Consider the following 18,036-nt stretch of genomic DNA (forward strand, 5'->3'; position numbering starts at 1 on the left):
CACTCACTATCAAAGAACAGGCATGCTTGCTATCGGGAACAAGTAGCAGTCCCCAGACTTGGCTCTTCCCTAGCAACAGTTCCCAAGCCACAGCATATTCCAGTCTCCTCCCTCAGAGCTCCACTCAGACCTCTGGTACCTACAGAAAGAAACTACATGTTGAGATATTCTGAAGGAAGTTTCTACCACATTAGCTCATTCCTATTCAGACTGCTCCAGGATCACAAGAGAGAGTACCCATCACCTGTTCCTTCCCTTCTTTTGATTCTCAAATGCTTCAAGAAAAGCATCCTCTAACTATAACATATGACTCATATTTTAACTCTCAGCAGGAGATCCTAGGCACTTTGGGAGTATACATAATAATTAACAATGAAGAGGCTGGAAATTAAACAAGATGCTGTCTTCTACTGGAATTTTCAGCTGATGAGCTCAGAAGATGCTGATTTGCATCTTGGACAGTTATCAGACATCTTAATAGACTGCCAAAACAGGGATAAATTAAACCTACTGAAAATAAGAAGTGGAATAAACTGTAAGAGATAAAAATACATTTGCATCAAATTAAAATGTAAATGCATTTTGTATTTACTTCAAGTTCAAAATCAGAAACCATTGTAATTCTTATGCACATTGAGTGTGTTTATTTAGATTTCACACACCTGTAAGGTATTTCCAATGTTCTATATCAGCTAATGTGATTGGTGATAATGTGATCTTAATCTGTCAAATATCTCAGAAAAAAAAAAGGCAGGAATGCAAGCTGCAACTTCCCATAGTTTTCCATTAGGATAGTAAAAAATACTTTCAAACTGCAGGCATTTTAGCATGTGGAGTGATTAATACTTGCACATGTCAGACTGTTACTTCCAACACACTATCAGAGACAGCTGTACAGAATACTTGATGCTGCATGACCTTGGGGTGTGATCTGATCAGGTCACAGAAAGCCAGCAGGGCTGGGCTCCGTCAGAACTTGACTAGGTGACTTCAAAGGAATACCAGGTGCATTACAAAAACAATCCTCTTGGCTCTGGACTGTGAGTGACTGTTCTCTGCCTCAATAAATTAAACAGGTCCTAACACCATGTTATGGGGTATAAGATGGCTTCAGATGACACTTTGGGAAACTGAGACTAAAACAGAAATCTTAAATGATTTTATATGATCCCATTTTAGTTTCTTTTTAGACTAGGAAGATTAGCACTGATACATAATCAAAGAACCACTGAGAACGAAAGGCATTCTTGAGACAATCTAGTTTAGCTGACTCCCCTGTTCCATCACTGTCAGCTAAAGTAGGTTGCTCAGGACCGCATCCAATTGGGTTTTAAGAATCACAAGAGATACAGATTCCACAACCACACTCAATAACTTGTTCCAGTGTCATCTGCTGAGATTTAGTTTCATGTTGTTTCTTTGTCTCTATTGGTTCTTGTCCTGGCAGTATACACCACAGAGAGGAGCCTAGCTCCCTCTTCTTTCTTTCCTCCCATCACTGATTTTTACAGACTGACAAGATCAGCCTGAGTCTTTTGCTCTCCAGGCTGAACAGACATAGATGTCTCAGAATCTCCTCTTATGAAATATGATTCTATCCCTTAATCATCTTTGTGGCCTTTCACTGCATTCACTCCAGTAAGTCCACATCTCTCTTACAATGGGGAGCTTAGCACAGGACCATGCATTCAGCACTCATCAGTGCTGGGCATAGGGCAAGAATCACCTCTCTCAATCTGCTGCCTGTCCTTTTCTAATGCAATCCAAGAGGGTCTTGTCCTCTGTGACAAGGGTGCATTGCTATTTTACAGTCGACTTGGTGTTTACCAAGACCCTCAACCCTCAATCATTCTCTGTAGAGCTGCCTCCTAGATAGTCATATTCCAGTGTGTATTGATGCATGGCACTATTCCTCCCCAGAGGCAGGTCTTTGCACTTCCCTTTGTTCAAAGGGCCAAACATTTTCCCCCTCATATATTCATCCTGACTAATTCAAATCACCTCCTTGTCCTTTATGTATTTGGAAAATGGTTTCAAGGATTAGTTGCTCCATTGCCTTCCCAAATATGAGGTGACACTGACCAGCCTGTAATTCCCTATCTTCTAATTTAGTGTTCAATACTACCAACTTCAAAGTTCAGCCCACAGATAAAACCTTTATTAGTGTTTAATTATTCACAGAGCATTCAGTATTAGGAATTTAGCCCAGAATTTACTCAAATGAAATCTGATTTAAATCAAATGCATTAAGAGAAGCTAAAATTGAAAGACTCCCTTCTGTGTGTATGGTTTTTTTCAAAGACCAATGCTTACACAATGTGATCAAATACAGACAGTTAAACCTGGAAGGAACATGACAAGGCTACTTACGTGTAGTTTCAGTTCCACGGAGGCCCTCACTAGCAGCATTTGAGTATATAGCAAACACAGCTACCTGGTATTCAGTTAAAGACATCAGGTTTTTCAGAACTGCTGTTGATGTGTTTCCATCTACCACGACCTGTTTAGAAGAAAATTCACCTAAATTCATATAAAGAAAACTAATCACATTACCATCAAGTCAGTCAACCCCTCTTTCAGACAATTTGTACGCTGACAACTGAGAATCAATGTACTAAAGGCCAGTTCATAAATCAAATTTGCTTTTGCTACCATCTACAGCAACCACATACATAATCAGAATGTTCAGCTGATATAAGCAGCTGCTTAGAATAAAAGAATTGCTTAGATAAAGTGTATGGAATACTGCTTAAGAGTGCATACTGTGCACTTTTTGATGTAATTACTGTACCATCATAAACATTACTTTAGTACTACATATAATACACACACAGTACTCCAGACTGACATTAACACATATCCATGTTAAACATGTTTCTAGTACAAAAATACAATATGTCCTTACCTAAACTCTTTTCCTATTCTGCCTTTCCTTTCAATTTTGTAAGTTGGCACCTGAGGCCAAAAGCTTGTTCCACTGATTTTTTTTTTTCCCCATCTCCAAAATGTCCTATTCAACAGAACACCTGACTCCAAATTCTCAGTGACCACTTATAGACATTCCAAAATACAGACCCATATCATCTCCCTTTGATTTTTCTTAGACCTGAAAATGTAGCTTACCATCAGCTCCTATCTCTTGTGTTCTTGCCAACAAAATCATGCAGAAGTCTCTAGATTTGGTTCAAGTTATGTGTAAACAAAAATCAAGGCTTCTCTCAACCCCCTAAAAGTGCTCACAGCTACAGCACACCAAACTATGTAGTAGAAAAGCAGCCTGATTACTGCCTAATCTTTGCCAACATTCATTGTGGCTGTGTCTCCTTTCTGTGGAGCCCACAGGAGCTTCACAGCCCACATGGGAATTTCAGGGCAGATATAAATAAGACCACTGATTTTTCTGTCTGGTTAGTTCTTGCTGTTGTATTAAACATTTCTGGGAAGCTTCTCCTCCTGTTACCTCTTCTGGTTGTCCTCCTCGACTAGGGTAGTACACAACTCTGTATTTTTCCACTTTGCCCGGTGCATGGGTCCAGCTAACCCGGAATCCTCTAGCTGTTACCTCAGATGTGACCAAATCTGAAGGAGCCCCGAGTGAAGCAGCAATTGTTCCTAGGTTAGAGACAAGAAAATAATTGTTTGGTTTGTTGCATTTGCTGAAGCTCCAAAGATTGATCCTCATCAATTATTTAGGTCACTTTCAGTGAAAAAAGAAACTAGTAATGACTACTGCACATGGAGCTTTTGCCAGGACTATCACCTCCATAGTCTTCTAGAAACCTTTATATGAAAAACATAAAAAAACTTAAGCCTTCCTGTCCTTCCTCCCATCCCTCCTTTGAGCCCTTTGCTTCTGGTTTGTTGGGTTTTTTTTTCAGATAACTTTCCTCCCAGTCACAAAAAACATCCAAGTATATATACAGCTGTGGTCACCTGTGCTCCTCTGCAGGTTGGAAACTGATATGTTGCCTGTCACCAGATTGAAGAGATGTAGTGAATGATCATCTTCCCTGGTAATCATTCTTTTCCACAAAGATATTTCATCTATGGTTTTTCCATCCTCACCCTCTCAGTCTCCCAACTGAGTGCTTACTCCCCCCACAAGACACAGCTAATATGCTTTATTTCTTCCAGTTTCCAAGTGAGTAAAAGGATAGAATGAAGCCTTACTAAGACACAAATTTTCATTGCACAGGTAGAAACACGTGAAAGACAGCGTTCCTTATTGACTTATACATGACAAGGTTACTGAAATATCACAGCATTTTTGTGATAGTACAGAAACACAAATGAAGCAATACAAACAAAATCCACCAAAGCTTTTCAGAAAGACTTTCCTCAGGTAGGATTGTCCTTCTGGCAAACTGTGTCATTTCTTTTGTTCAGAAGAGAGAAATGCTGTAGCCAGAGAAGGCTCTTTTATATAGGATCATATTTTCTTATGCTCTGAAATATATTTGTGTATTGAACAAGAAAGAGAAGAAAAAAATCCCATCCTCAGGAAAGGACAAAGCAGTCTCAATAGTTGTAAATTTTGAAAATGTCTGAGACAATAAAAACAGTAAGTCAGGAGATGGAAAGCACAGCACAAAGAGAACAATTCCATGTGTAGATGTTAAAGTAATTTGTCCTCAGATCTGTGTATCACAAAAGACATTTTCCTTAGCCACCACTTGGCAATAGTTACAGCAGAGTGAATTTTTGTATCTTTTTGGTACTACCAAATAACATAACATACACCCCTACTGAAGATAGGGCAAAAGATCAAAGATATCAACACAAGAACAAAACATATTAAGGAAAATAACTTCTGTGACAATATACTTTTTTTGTGAACAAAAGAATACACAGCATGAGTCAAGTGCCTGAGGACAGCTTAGAACAGAAGGTATTTGGAGTAGGATTTGTAGCTCTAAATTCATTAGAAGTTATGTTACATCTTGTTTCTTAGTCACCTTTGATTTCCTTCTCCTGTTCCTCTACTCGTGAGCACACTGTTCTGGTAAGACCTTCAACAATGGTATGCATGAAGTTAAAGTCAGCTACATTGTAGACATGTGTGCTGTGAGGTTCAGAAGCAATCTCTCTGAGTTCATTGATATCTGCATTCTTCACACCTTGCATTGGAAAGAAAATCAAAGAAAAAAATCTTATAGGCACAGGGACTGATTAAAAAAGAAATTACTAAAGTCCATTTATTCCTTTTAATGACCAACCATAGATTGCTCTGTTGTTAAGATGTTACTTCAAGACATTAATTTCTCCCAGTGTAAATGGCATATTTTCCACGGTATACTTCTAAATTCCAATTACAGCAGCAATGATTTGGAGAACTTTCAAAAGCAGATTTAAATTAATGATGATACAGAGGTGGTACAGACACAGAGAGAAAAGAACCCTTCCTTCATATAGAGGGCAAGAGATACAAATACACCAGAGTATATTGGGACACAATATACGTGGCGATGCAGAATACACACCGATAGCGAAGAGCTCAATGCCAGCATCTCGTAAGTTTTTAGCAGGAGGGATAACATCATCTTGGGACTTCCCATCAGTGATCAGAATACCAATTTTAGACACTCCAGGTCTTGCACCTGCATCAGGCTTAAAGCTGTTTTCCAAAATGTAAGTTAAGGCAAGACCTACAAAAGATTTTCAAAGATTTTAAAAGCTTGTAAGAGGGGAAAAGAGGGGAATAAATCTCCATTGATTTTACTAATAGCACAGCGTTTGTCTTTCTATTCAATTTGAAACTCTGGAGAAACACTTTAAAGAAGACTAAGTATAGAAAAAGAATTTATTTACTGAAGGATTAAGTTACAACAAGCAATTGAAACTACAGAGAAGGTGACATTCATCTTCAACAGCCCCTTGATCAATGTATTTCAAACTGGATATGGAAACTGCACTCTTTCCAGGAACATATTATCTTTTCTTTCTTATTCTAGAAAGTTAAAATATCAGGTCCCCTCTCCTTCTACCTACCCTGCTTATGTGAAAGCATAAGCTCCAGATAGGTTAGTAAATCCTCACACTATCTTGTTTTCCTTTGTTTGTTCTTACCAAATTACAAGCTGAACAAAAGCTTGTATAAAGCTATGGGAGAATCTGATTTTTCTGGCTGCAAATTATTTTGAAGGGAAGGAAGAACAGCTCCTTGGGGCAAACTTACACATTACCATCACATTCTATTTGAAAACTCTTATGCCTCCCACAGCAGAGGTTCCTAACTTACCTTTTTTTCTAACATCCAAATAAAATCATCATGACAATTTACCACTTGCTGCCTCACAGTAATTTCATTCCTAGACTAGACCCATTCTGTCCATTCTGTCCCACTGCAATCACTCCTACCAACACAAAGGCTGTTGCAGAAGAGAAGGAAAATCTTCCCTCTCTGCCAAAAAAATAAAATGACAAGACCACAGCAATTTACTTAAAGCCACATCTGGGTCTTTGGATATATCATTCTTCTGGCAAGACAGACAATATTACTAACTGCTGCTTTGATGATGCTGGAATTGTATTCAGTGAGAGCATTTCTTCCAGGTTGACAGGCATCCCCCATTTATCCATCACTAAGTGTCTTCTGGGGTTTCAGTGCTCTAACTACTGAAAGGTCAATGGAAATCTAAAAGCCCCAGGTGATCATTTGAGAAGTTACTATTGCCAGTTGTCAGATATGAAACAACATTCTTTCCTTCTCCAGAATAATACTCTGAACATAAACATTATAAATGGGTTTTGCATTTTCTTCCTAGCAGGTAAAATATTTTACTTCCAGCACAGAGAGTTCATATAAACTTTGCTTCAGGAGACTTTTTTAGAATTAGAATTATTCAGGTTGGAAAAGACCTTTGAGATCATTGTGTCCAACCTATCATCCAACACTATCTAATCAACTAAACCAGGGCACCAAGCACCCCATCCATCTCTTCCTAAACACCTCCAGGGATGGTGACTCCACCACCTCCCCAGGCAGCCCATTCCAATGGGCAATCACTCTCTCTGTATAGAACTTCTTCCTAATATCCAGCCTAAACCTCCCCTGGTGCAGCTTGAGACTGTGTCCTCTTGTTCTGGTGCTGGTTGCCTGGGAGAAGAGACCAACCCCCACCTGGCTATAACCTCCCTTCAGGTGGTTGTAGACAGCAATAAGGTCTCCCCTGAGCCTCCTCTTCTCCAGGCTAAGCAACCCCAGCTCCCTCAGCCTCTCCTCATAGGGCTTGTGCTCAAGGCCTCTCCCCAGCCTTGTTGCCCTTCTCTGGACACGTTCCAGCAACTTAACATCTTTCCTTAACTGAGGGGCCCAGAACTGGACACAGTATTCAAGGTATTCATCCTGCTCAGAAAGATTCCCAGTGAAGCCAAAGAGACAAGCACTTCATAAAAGACTTCATTGACATCAGATGAAGCCATTAACAAGCTGCAAAAACTCTTTTTTTACTATTCATAACAAGCATTAACACTTCCTCTCCCTATGGAGCAGAATGTGTCTTTCAATAAAAGGCAAAAGCTAAAGCTCACTGTACCTGTTAATGTGTTCCCTCCCTTATATGGCAGGTTCCGGACTGCATCCAAAACAGCATCTTTGGTGCCATAGGCATTCAAATGCCATTCAATTCGGGGATCACCACTGTACTGTGCAAGACCTAAAGAACCAGAAATTAAGGCAGTCCATTAGACAATAAACCAAGGTTTTTTTCAAATATCTGTACTTCATGCACTTGGCTACCCACAGCTTAGCATAGTAAGCTTACCATAAGTAGCTTTGCTTCATACTAGCAAAACTGCATTGCTTGATGCCAAAAAATCAGTATAAAGTTGTTCTTAGTGGCAAGTCCTCAATTTATTTTTCTAAACCTTTCTTTCAAGTGCTAAGGAAATGACTTTTCAGAGTTCTGTAAGATTTCAAAAATGCTTTTTGAAAAAGAATAATTTTATTTAATATGCTTTTGACCAGGCTAGAATATAAGTAGCAGAAGAGAAGTATAATATTTAGGCCAGTTTAAATAATGAGAAAAGGCCATCCATGGGCATACTCTTCTTTCACAAAATACACTGCAAGTGTCTGATCTAATGCTGACTACAGTCCATTTCCACTGACATTTCATTGGAGTTTACTTAAACTGAGTATCACAGTAATCTGTGAGGAATTAATGCCACAAACATTCCAGCAGGATTACTCTTATGGTAGAAGTACTAGTTCCAAGTGAGGATGAATCATGCACAAATAACTAATAACTGTTAACTATCCTGAAATCATGAATTTTTTACATTGTCACAGAAATATTAAGAAAGAAATATGGCACCTCACCTACTCTTGTTTTCTCAGATCCCACATTGAAAGCAGAAATTAGATTTTCCAGGAACAGACGAACAAGCCTGAAATTGAATCTGCCAATACTCCAAGAACCATCTACCAATATGACAATATCTGCAATTGCTGGAGTTTTACAGGTAAACAGGCTCCCTGCAAATCATTAAAATAAACACAGTATTGTTAATTACATGATCAAATTCTAACTCAATGCATGTATAGCTTCCTCCTTCCACTAAGCTTAGTATTTAAAGCTTTCATCCAGGGCCAAAGTGAGAAAATTCAACTTGTACAGAACAGTTTGGCCATTACCTACATCAGGATTTTTCATTAAGCTGTTCAAAATTATGGTTGGAAGACCCATTGAAAAAAAGAAATCCTGCTTCTAAAAATACAGTCCTTCTGAAAGATAAAATTATCTGTTGTTTAACACAATCAAACTAACAGCTCATTTTCATTCCCAAGAATATACATGCACAGTATATGGTTTGTGACAATTAACTGTGTAGGTGTATACAATGCAGAGAGCTACCCAGAGATGCAGACCCAAAACAGTTATCAAGACCCTTTTACAGTCAACATTGAAAAACAGGTGTTTCTATACATCTCAACAGCTCTGTAGGAAAACTTCTTCAGCTGCCATTGTAAACTTCTGAAGTTTTACAAGGGAACATCACCCTGGGAGTCTAGAGCAAAACCAAATGCCAACTGAATATGCTGTATTAAACCTAAATAGGAAATACACAATATGGCAAAGGTAAAACGAAAAGACCTAAGATTCAGTCACAGTCTCTGTGGTGACTACCATCACATGAGGATTTAGTCTCACAAATATATGCCAAAGTACATGAAAACAAAAGACCATTAAAAAAGCAACAGAAAAGACTTGATGAGAACTAGTAGAGAGGCACATTAGGTTTAGCTAACCAATGGGGATATCAGAGGAAATAGGAGCAGATACTAGACAACAAAATTGCAAGATAAGTCAATAATGTTTTTATGGGTACAGAGTCTTACAAAGCTGAGAAACTTAAGCAAGTGTCCCACATTTAGTTCAGGAAAATGACAGAAAGAGAAGGAGGCTTCCATAACATCAGACAGAATGGCTAGCTCCCACAGAAATACCTGTGTGACTATAAAAGATTGCTGAAATAGTGGATTCATATTGTAGTGGAGGGAAAATTAAGGAGCAATGAATGTAACACAGGCATACCAAACAAAAGCTTATGCTTGAAGCTAATAATAAACTTGCAATCAGATTGTCTATAAACAAAGACAGAAGTAGGGATGTCAAAGCAAAGCACATTAGCAGAAAAGGTACCACGCATCACAAACCATTTAGGGATGAAATCACGTCCCTGAACACTATAAAAAACCTGCAATTAGTGAAAAAAGTTGCAGTCCAACTTTTAACATCACTTTTTGATCATAATGTTTCACTATATAAATTAGTTGACAAAGGATACCAACACTTCAAGTGGTACTAACAAGAATCAAGTACTTTGCTAGAAATAAACAGATTTTGAGCAAAGATGCTCAGCAAATAAAAAGTAATTCAGAGAGAAATAATCAAAAAGATGCTTTCATCAGCTCACAAGTAGCTGTCCTGTTAGAAAGAGAATAAACCATATGGTTAGCAACTTAAAACTTTAAAACCATATTATTAATGACAATACTTTAATTAAAGACAAACTGAGAGTCTCTCAGGCAAAAGCAAACCGATGTACAAAAGGACTTCAAACAATTGGCAATAATTAAAGGGTTAGATTAGTACTGGAGTGTAAATCCATTGAGCAAGAAATCCAAGCCATGAAGTTACAGTTAATGTCTAAAATGTGTGTTAAAAATGCTTTTAGAAGAGCAGGGAACATTTCCTACGTGCAGCAAGCAGTGCAGAGTAAGTTCTAAACACATGACAAAAATTCCACTTACAGCGATGCCAAAACAAATATTTTATTTTAGTTTTTACAGTACAAGACAATGTTATTTGAATTGGCAACACATTTTAATGTATAAACACTGGGGAACATTTAGTAAGCATCAGAAAAAAATAGTTTAAATTGGAAGATAAAGCCAAAGGAGGTCCAAATCTTTCTGTCACTGAAGTCAACAGGAAAACTTTTCCTTGACTTCAGTGGGACTGGAATCTGTTTTGTGGAACAGAACGCAAGAATTCACTAGTCATGGCAAAGCTCATGCTTTAAATACCCTTGCCAAATGAACTTCCTGTTCATCAGCCTCCATTACTTGCAGTATTCGTCTTCCATTAACATGCAGTTCAATCGTGCCATTCTCACACTGGCCACGATTAGCTTCTAAAGTTTCAAAAGAACTATTGGCAAAGCAAAATGCTACTCAACACCAGTAAGAATGACAGAACTGGACCCCTGAGTCACATCCAAGCAGCTGTACTATAGCACAGATGTATCTTTTCTCAATACAGTCCCAGAAGTTTAATCATATAGCCCCATGAAGATAAGACTTGCATGGCTGTACTTCCCTCTCTGCCTCTCCAATCTTTTGCTTACCATGAAACCCAGTCAGTACCCTACGTCTCACTCATTTCAGATCAACAAATTTTCCCTATAAAGCTTCTTTTATCCTGTAATGAGAGCTTTGTGAATGAAACCTTTCATTTCTTTTAGCAAATCCAGTCAAACCCAAAGAATAAAGAACACAGTAGCAGCACTCCTTTCCATGTTTCATTTCCACATCATCAGATCAGTGCAACTCAATCATTTTAATTGGTTTTGTTTGTTAAAAATGCATGTGTGGTTTGATCCGAGATTGTACTGCAAGGTCACTGAATGGGAACATTTGATTCTTTCTTCGTAGATAGGAGGCATTTGTTGAATCTTTTCTGCATAAAACATTTAGGTTTTGTTACTTCTGCACAACCACTATTTGCTTATGTTTTCTCCTTGTTGTGCTTAATAGAATTGAAGAAAGTTCCCTAAAATGGAATAAACAACAGTGAGATATTAAACAGAATAACACACTGCATAGAAATCTTTAAAACCTGACAGGAACACAATCACCATACGATCCCAGTTTATAAAGTTCAGTCTAAAAGACACTGTGTAGCACTGAAATTAGTCAGTTTTCATTACCACTTCAACAATCTTTCCATACCAACAAAGTCATGAATTCCCACAGGGTTTGAAGATCATTTTGAACGTTCCAACTATCTAAACCTAGCTTTAATAGGCAATTTTCTCCAAAACATTTCTTAAAGGACAATGACATCATATAATTCTACATTGAAAAGTTTGTGCATCTTTTACTTGATCATCAAGAAAACAGTAGTTAGAGAGAAGGTACCACTTTCCTGTGAATTATACAATACTCACCAGTTTCAAGAGCAGAACTGTAGGGAGGAGATCAGTTACCTAATTTTGTACAATGTTTCCTAATGTTATATAGATAGCATTATTCTACTTCAAGTGCTGCATTCTACAACAAACAATAACAGAGGCTGTTATTTTTAGGGTACAGAAGATGACAGAATTGCAAACATCCTAAGTCACAAAAAAAAGTTTATGTATTTTTACACCAGCAACTGTCTCCGGTGCATCCACGTGTATGGGTGCACAGCCATTGTAATGGGGGGAGCAGTTTGATAGGGACAGAGTGAAAAATCAATGGACTTTCTATAGTAAAGTTACAATCCTGCCAGTGTTACTTGGCAGAAGGAAGTTGACACTCTGCCCGGAAGGTAAACCAGGAAAAAGGGGCTAGGTCTGCTATTATGAATGCCACACATGAAGGCATAGGCTCAAAATTTCATCCCCAAAGGCATCAGCATACAAGTAAAGGCCACTAGCAACGCATGAAGACAACTTAATTGCACAAAACCTACTTCAGTATTGCCAGTCATGACATCATCAAGAATTTTGGTTACTTTGTTTCAAGAAAACCTTTCAAAGAACAACAAGCACTGAAGGAATTTTGCAAATAAGGTTTCCTGCCTTTCACCCCTCGAGCCCCAGACATTACAGGTGATGCATGTTTGCAATCCAATGTGCAAGTGATACAGGACTATCAAGATTCATGTCAGAGTCTGGCTGTGAGTGAAGCCAATGATGGCAACATTCAGAAAGATGGGATTGAGCGAGAGTTATTGGAGCCTGCAAAACATGACCCTGGAGATATCCCATTAAACCAAATGGAGAGCAGAGTGAGAACTGAGAGGAGCTCTGGCAGGACAGGAGATGCAGAGAAGAAAGCAGGGTCTCAAGGTGCTGTAAACAACTGACCACCTCTCTGAGGCTGCATTTTCAGCTTGCTGCTCTATGTTCACATGTGCATCCAGTGTGCAAGCAAGCAATGATAGGAGACAGAAATCTGACCAGAAAAACCTGCAAGCCTTACTTAGGCACAAATACAAAACTATGACTTTTAGATTTAGTAGTGGCTTTCCAACTCTGGGAGTTAATACTGCTACTTCTTGAAAGACACAGGGAGAAGCAGCAAATACAGGAACTGCCACCCAGGAGGACTCAGTGCCTTAGAGGCAGTCCAATTTGCATGCAGCTATGATACTTTTTGCAGAAGCACATTTGATACTTTGCCTCCTCTCGGTATGAAACTCTCTTCTTATTTTCAAGAGCCAAAACACACAGTTCACTTAGAAGTAGTTTAAGACTATAATTCTTTTTGAATCTGCAATATGTTGTTTCCTTTCTTACTCCCTGTCACAGTGGAAAAGTCAAATAATATAAGTAGAAGAGGAAAAAAGTTCAAGTAGAGGTCAGTAATAATACAGTTCGAATGGAAGACTCATTCATGGGGTAACAAGCACAAAAGGAAGAAGCTTGATGACAGAAGCAAGTGAAAACTACCTTGTGAATAAAGCATGAGTGAGAGAGGAAAGCCTATCCACCAGAGTGATTGACAACACTGCAGCTGAGCAGATGCACCACTGAGGACAAGGGCAATATAAATCTACACCAGCAAATGTCACTTCTTTGTTTTAAAAAGGGTTTAAATAAATACAGAGATGTGAGGCAGCGCTGAGCTCCAAAATTCAGCTACTCACTAGTCCACCATCTGACACTAACACTATTCCACTGTGCTGGTGATATCATAATTTCACTTAGTCCTCAGTTTAACACATCCCATATATCAGACCTGAAAAATGCATTCAACGTAACTGCTTTCTTCAAACTAGATCCAGCCATAGCTTGAATTTGAAGGGCTCAAATGCTGGAACATCATTAAGAAGTTTAGAAGCTTGTCTGTACTCCCTACAACAACACACCAAAAAAACCCCAACAAAAGAAACATTTAGGATACTAAAAAGGCCCACTGGCAAGTCTACAAATCCATATTTGGAGGAGATTTGGTAAATCTGTTTTGTGTAACCATGTCACATTTGACTGTGAATGCTGGAGTTCCATAGTTTTGCATGGTTCAAAGAAGTACCCACCAATAACTATTATTATTTAAAGCATATAATTTGAATTAAAAGCCACAAAATGAGTCAAAGCAGTGGCTGATAAAAGACATTAGCTGCCCATATTTAGTAGTGGTAATTCTCAAGTGAGGGAAGGTAGCATACAGCCTTTTGCTATGAACCTTTCCCTACACGCTATGAAAATTCTATTTCTTGAGTAACCAATCACTACCTTAGAAAATCTTCAACAACTTTCTTCCTACATCTTAACTTTTTCATTTACTTGAGGAACAGAATGAATACAAAAGTTACACAACTGAAAGGAAGCATTGATGTTTGCTTGCAGATTACTGCAGATTGACAGATTGACAGATTTCTACAACTACCTGAAAAGTGGTTGTAGCCAGGAAGGGGTTGGCCTCTTCTCCCAGGCAACCAGCACCTGAACAAGGAGACACAGTCTCAAGCTGCGCCAGGGGAGGTTTAGACTCGAGGTGAGGAGGAAGTTCTTCACCGAGCGAGTCATTCGTCATTGGAACGGGTTGCCCAGGGAGGTGGTTGAGTCATCGACCCTGGAGGCATTCAAGGGGAGATTGGACGTGGCACTTGGTGCCATGGTCTGGTCATGGGGTCTGTGTTGATAGGTTGGACTCGATGATCCTCGAGGTCCTTTCCAACCTAAGTGATACTGTGATACTGTGACGGCACTGAAGCACCAGCTTCCCAAACAGCAACATGAAACTCTCTTGGTCTGTATACACAGACAGAAAAGTGTCTCCAAATCTCCCTGCATTTAACCTGAGAGTTCAAAACATTATAACTTCTCTTCCAACAGGCAACATGTCAAGACAGAACAAAGCACACTGCTGAAATCTTTCCTGAAATGGAATTTCAACATGGCAAGACTCTGTCCATTTAGCCATAATGATTTACACTGAAGTTGGTCCACAACCTCCCTGTAAAAGTACATTAAACCTAAGAAACTCTCCTGCAGATTACGCTGATAATTCTCTGCTTCTCTTTGCTCTCAGTTCTGCATCTGAGTGCATAAATGTTTTAAATGAAACAGCTGTCCCAAAGCCTAAAGTACTTTTCAAGGCACAGAACTGTAATTTTTTATGAATATGGTCATATTTATCCACCATTCCTATGTAACAAATACGCCAGCATTTAAAAGGGTTATTTTTCCCTTTGCTCCAATCAAGTATGAAATGTCTGAGACAGTTTTCTCTGGCTATCTAGAAGGCGAGTTAGCAGGGGGCTGCAGATGAGACCTGCACTTAGAAATCCACAACATTAAGTAAGCTGTATGTATAAATCTCTCTAAACCATGATAAAAAGTTAGTCTGTGTCTGAGCTTGTAACTAACTTAGCTTTAATTCAACAGTAAAGTAACAGAAAAGAGCCTGCCTGAGAGAACAAGCTGCATACAAATGGAAGTCATTAATGCAGAGCTAATTAAAAATTACTTGAAGCAAACTGCTACAACACTGTTACCATACAGCTCAGCATTACTCATCTGTGTACAGATGATGTTGCACCCTGAAATGAAAAAGATGCTGCAGTGCACTTGCAGTGCAGATGACTTTCAAACACAAGCCCTTCTTATCTTCAAGCATTTATTGAATTATAGTTGGAGGTGCTTAGCCTGGAGAAGGGGAGGTTCAGGGGAGACCTTATTGCTGTCTACAGCTACCTGAAGGGAGGTTGTAGCCAGGAGGGGGTTGGTCACTTCTCCCAGGCGGCCAGCACCAGAACAACAGGACACAGTCTCAAGCTGTGCCAGGGGAGGTTTAGGCTGGATGTTAAGAAGTTCTTCATAGAAAGAGTGATTGGCCATTGGAATGGGCTGCCTGGGGAGGTGGTGGAGTCACATCACTGGAGGTGTTTAGGAAGAAACTGGATGGGGTGCTTGGTGCCATGATTTAGTTGATTAGATGGTGTTGGATGATAGGTTGGACTCGATGATGTCAAAGGTCTTTTCCAACCTGGTTAATTCTATTCTATTCTATTCTATTCTATTCTATTCTATTCTATTCTATTCTATTCTATTCTATTCTACTCTACTCTACTCTACTCTACTCTACTCTACTCTACTCTGTAACCAATGCATATGCTTGTAGAGATGTAAATATGCAGTGGTCTTCAAAAGCATCACTAATCTTACATGCCAATCCACAAAACCCACCAGCCAGACAGAAAATGAATATAGGCACATCAGTTATGAGATATCATATATGATGCACAGCTAAATTTTTAACTACAGAAGGACTAATAAAGTAACTCACTGAACATTTTCTTCCATCCAATGCCATTTATAGCAATTTTTTTCAAAAGCTTTAAAATAAAATTTCAAGGGCAATCTCCAAATCCAACTGCATTGTTTAAAAATAAACCCAAAACTCTAATACAGAACCTTATCCTAAAGACTTTAGCACAGAGGATTGTCTCAATTTCACTCTCCAATTTTTTAATCTTTAGTCTGCAGACACATGACAAAAATACTAACCTTATTTTACAGAAAAGGGCTGTAGAGGAAGCAATAAGACTCTCATAACTACACAGCACATGATAGTTATTAAACCATCTGCCAGAAACAATGGCAAACTCTAAACCTGTAAATTGAAAAATTTACACTGAGGAAAAGACAATTATTTTAATTAGTCCAGGAAAATGACTGGCTGCTACCCAAAGTATACAGCAGTTAGAGGAGTTATCAGAACCAAATGAGAGCCCTATCAAAAGGTACAGACTATATGCTTAGGCATCTGGGTTTATTTTTAGGCTGGCCAGTAGCTACTCAGCTACTTACAGTAGCTATAACCAAAATGAAACTGCTGGCCCTTAACTAAAGCCACGTACTTCAACCATGTACATATAGTTAAACCACACTGATGCCTGAAAATCAGGGGAGGACAACCATACCAAAAAATTCTTGAAAGAGTCCTATGGAGATCAACAGAGGATTTTAAATCATTTGTTCCAAAGAAAAAGTGTTCAGTGTTGAATAAATAGTCTTTCAGTTGTTGCTCATTTGTTCCCCCCTAAATAATAATTATTGCATAATTACATTCTGTTAGACCAGTTTTAGGACTTCCCTCCCACCATCTGTTTCATATTTCCACACTAATAAAACACTAACAGTTGCAAGGCTGGCAAAGGACCTGTGATTCTGAGTGTCATTTTCTTTTATAAAGGTATAGCGAAACAAAACTGCCACAGCAAAGACATAAAAGTATCTCAACTGATGTCTAACACATACATCATTATTGCTTGCAGCTGATGCTTCATTACTACTTCTTGGAGAACAACAAAACAAAAAAAAACCACTAAATATTATGAAGCTCTTAAGGCACAATCACCTACCACAGCTTGACATCACCTCCCCACCCTCTAGGTATTGAGCTGAATTTGGATGTTGAGTTTGAAAGGTATTGAGGGTATAGAAAGCAAAGATGAGACATGGGGTAGGAAGAGAAGAGATGAGATATGAGTGGGTTTTCTAGAAAGATCAGTGCAAAAGACCAGAAATTTCACCTCACATTTTTAACCACATAAACCAAACCCAAGCAAAGACCTTGCTGAAGCTAATAATTATTGTCAAGAGCACAAAGCAAGCTGTGGCTTGTTCAGAGTACTGGAATGCAGATCTATGAGTTTGATGACGAATACATCAATCCTTTATGACCATACCTTTCTTACAAGAGGGTCTTGGTCTTGCACTTCAGTGTTTATTAATGTGTCTGTCTGATAACACCTCCCTAAAACTCTTTTTAGTTCTCCCTTCACTAATTTTTAAAAACTGCCCACTGTTTCAACTTGTTACTATATAGCTTCAGTTTCAAAGCCCAGGTAGCACCTCGTAGCAAAGACAAGCATCACTCAAGACATACTGAGATATTTGCCTAGAATACAGTGGTGAGCAAGAATGCAGACTTCAAATTATGAGAATTCATGCTGCCAGATGATGAAGGACCATTAAGGAGTGTCTCAGCATGGTAGCAATGAAAGTATTTCAATAATGAAACATGTCAACACAGGTTCTGAATCTAACTTAAGGTAACAGTCTCTTGCTGCCAGCAGAATCCAGCCATGCCAGCACACTGTGGGTTGGATGGATGCTCAAGAGCTAATGACTTGAAGAGATGAAAAGCAGCCTTAAGAGAATGACAGACAGTTCATTCAGCTGAGCTTCTATTAATCAGTCATTCAAGAATGTGAATAGCAGTCTCCCACTTCAGCTAAGAAAAGATTGCACAAAAAAGGTCAGCGCCTTAGGGAAAGCTACCAAAGCAAAAAAAAGAGCCCAGACAGGAGG

At 38.8% G+C, this 18,036-nt stretch overlaps 1 protein-coding gene across 8 annotated transcripts in view; it reads right to left on the reverse strand.

The window, feature by feature from the left end:
• Positions 1-18,036, reverse strand: part of COL14A1 (collagen type XIV alpha 1 chain) — a 103,968-nt gene that overhangs the window by 65,855 nt on the left and 20,077 nt on the right. For all 8 annotated transcript variants that reach the window (XM_068158630.1, XM_068158628.1, XM_068158631.1 and 5 more), the window contains 6 exons: positions 8,321-8,476; positions 7,536-7,655; positions 5,481-5,645; positions 4,956-5,117; positions 3,461-3,612; positions 2,371-2,500 (listed from right to left, as the gene is read on the reverse strand). In XM_068158630.1, coding sequence (XP_068014731.1) covers positions 2,371-2,500; positions 3,461-3,612; positions 4,956-5,117; positions 5,481-5,645; positions 7,536-7,655; positions 8,321-8,476 — 885 coding nt within the window. The remainder of the gene's footprint in view (positions 1-2,370; positions 2,501-3,460; positions 3,613-4,955; positions 5,118-5,480; positions 5,646-7,535; positions 7,656-8,320; positions 8,477-18,036) is intronic.

The sequence above is a fragment of the Melanerpes formicivorus genome, unplaced genomic scaffold (genome assembly GCF_026170545.1).
Source record: "Melanerpes formicivorus ecotype bairdi unplaced genomic scaffold, bMelFor1.0.p_v2 SCAF_40, whole genome shotgun sequence".
Classification (NCBI taxonomy): Eukaryota; Metazoa; Chordata; class Aves; order Piciformes; family Picidae; genus Melanerpes; species Melanerpes formicivorus.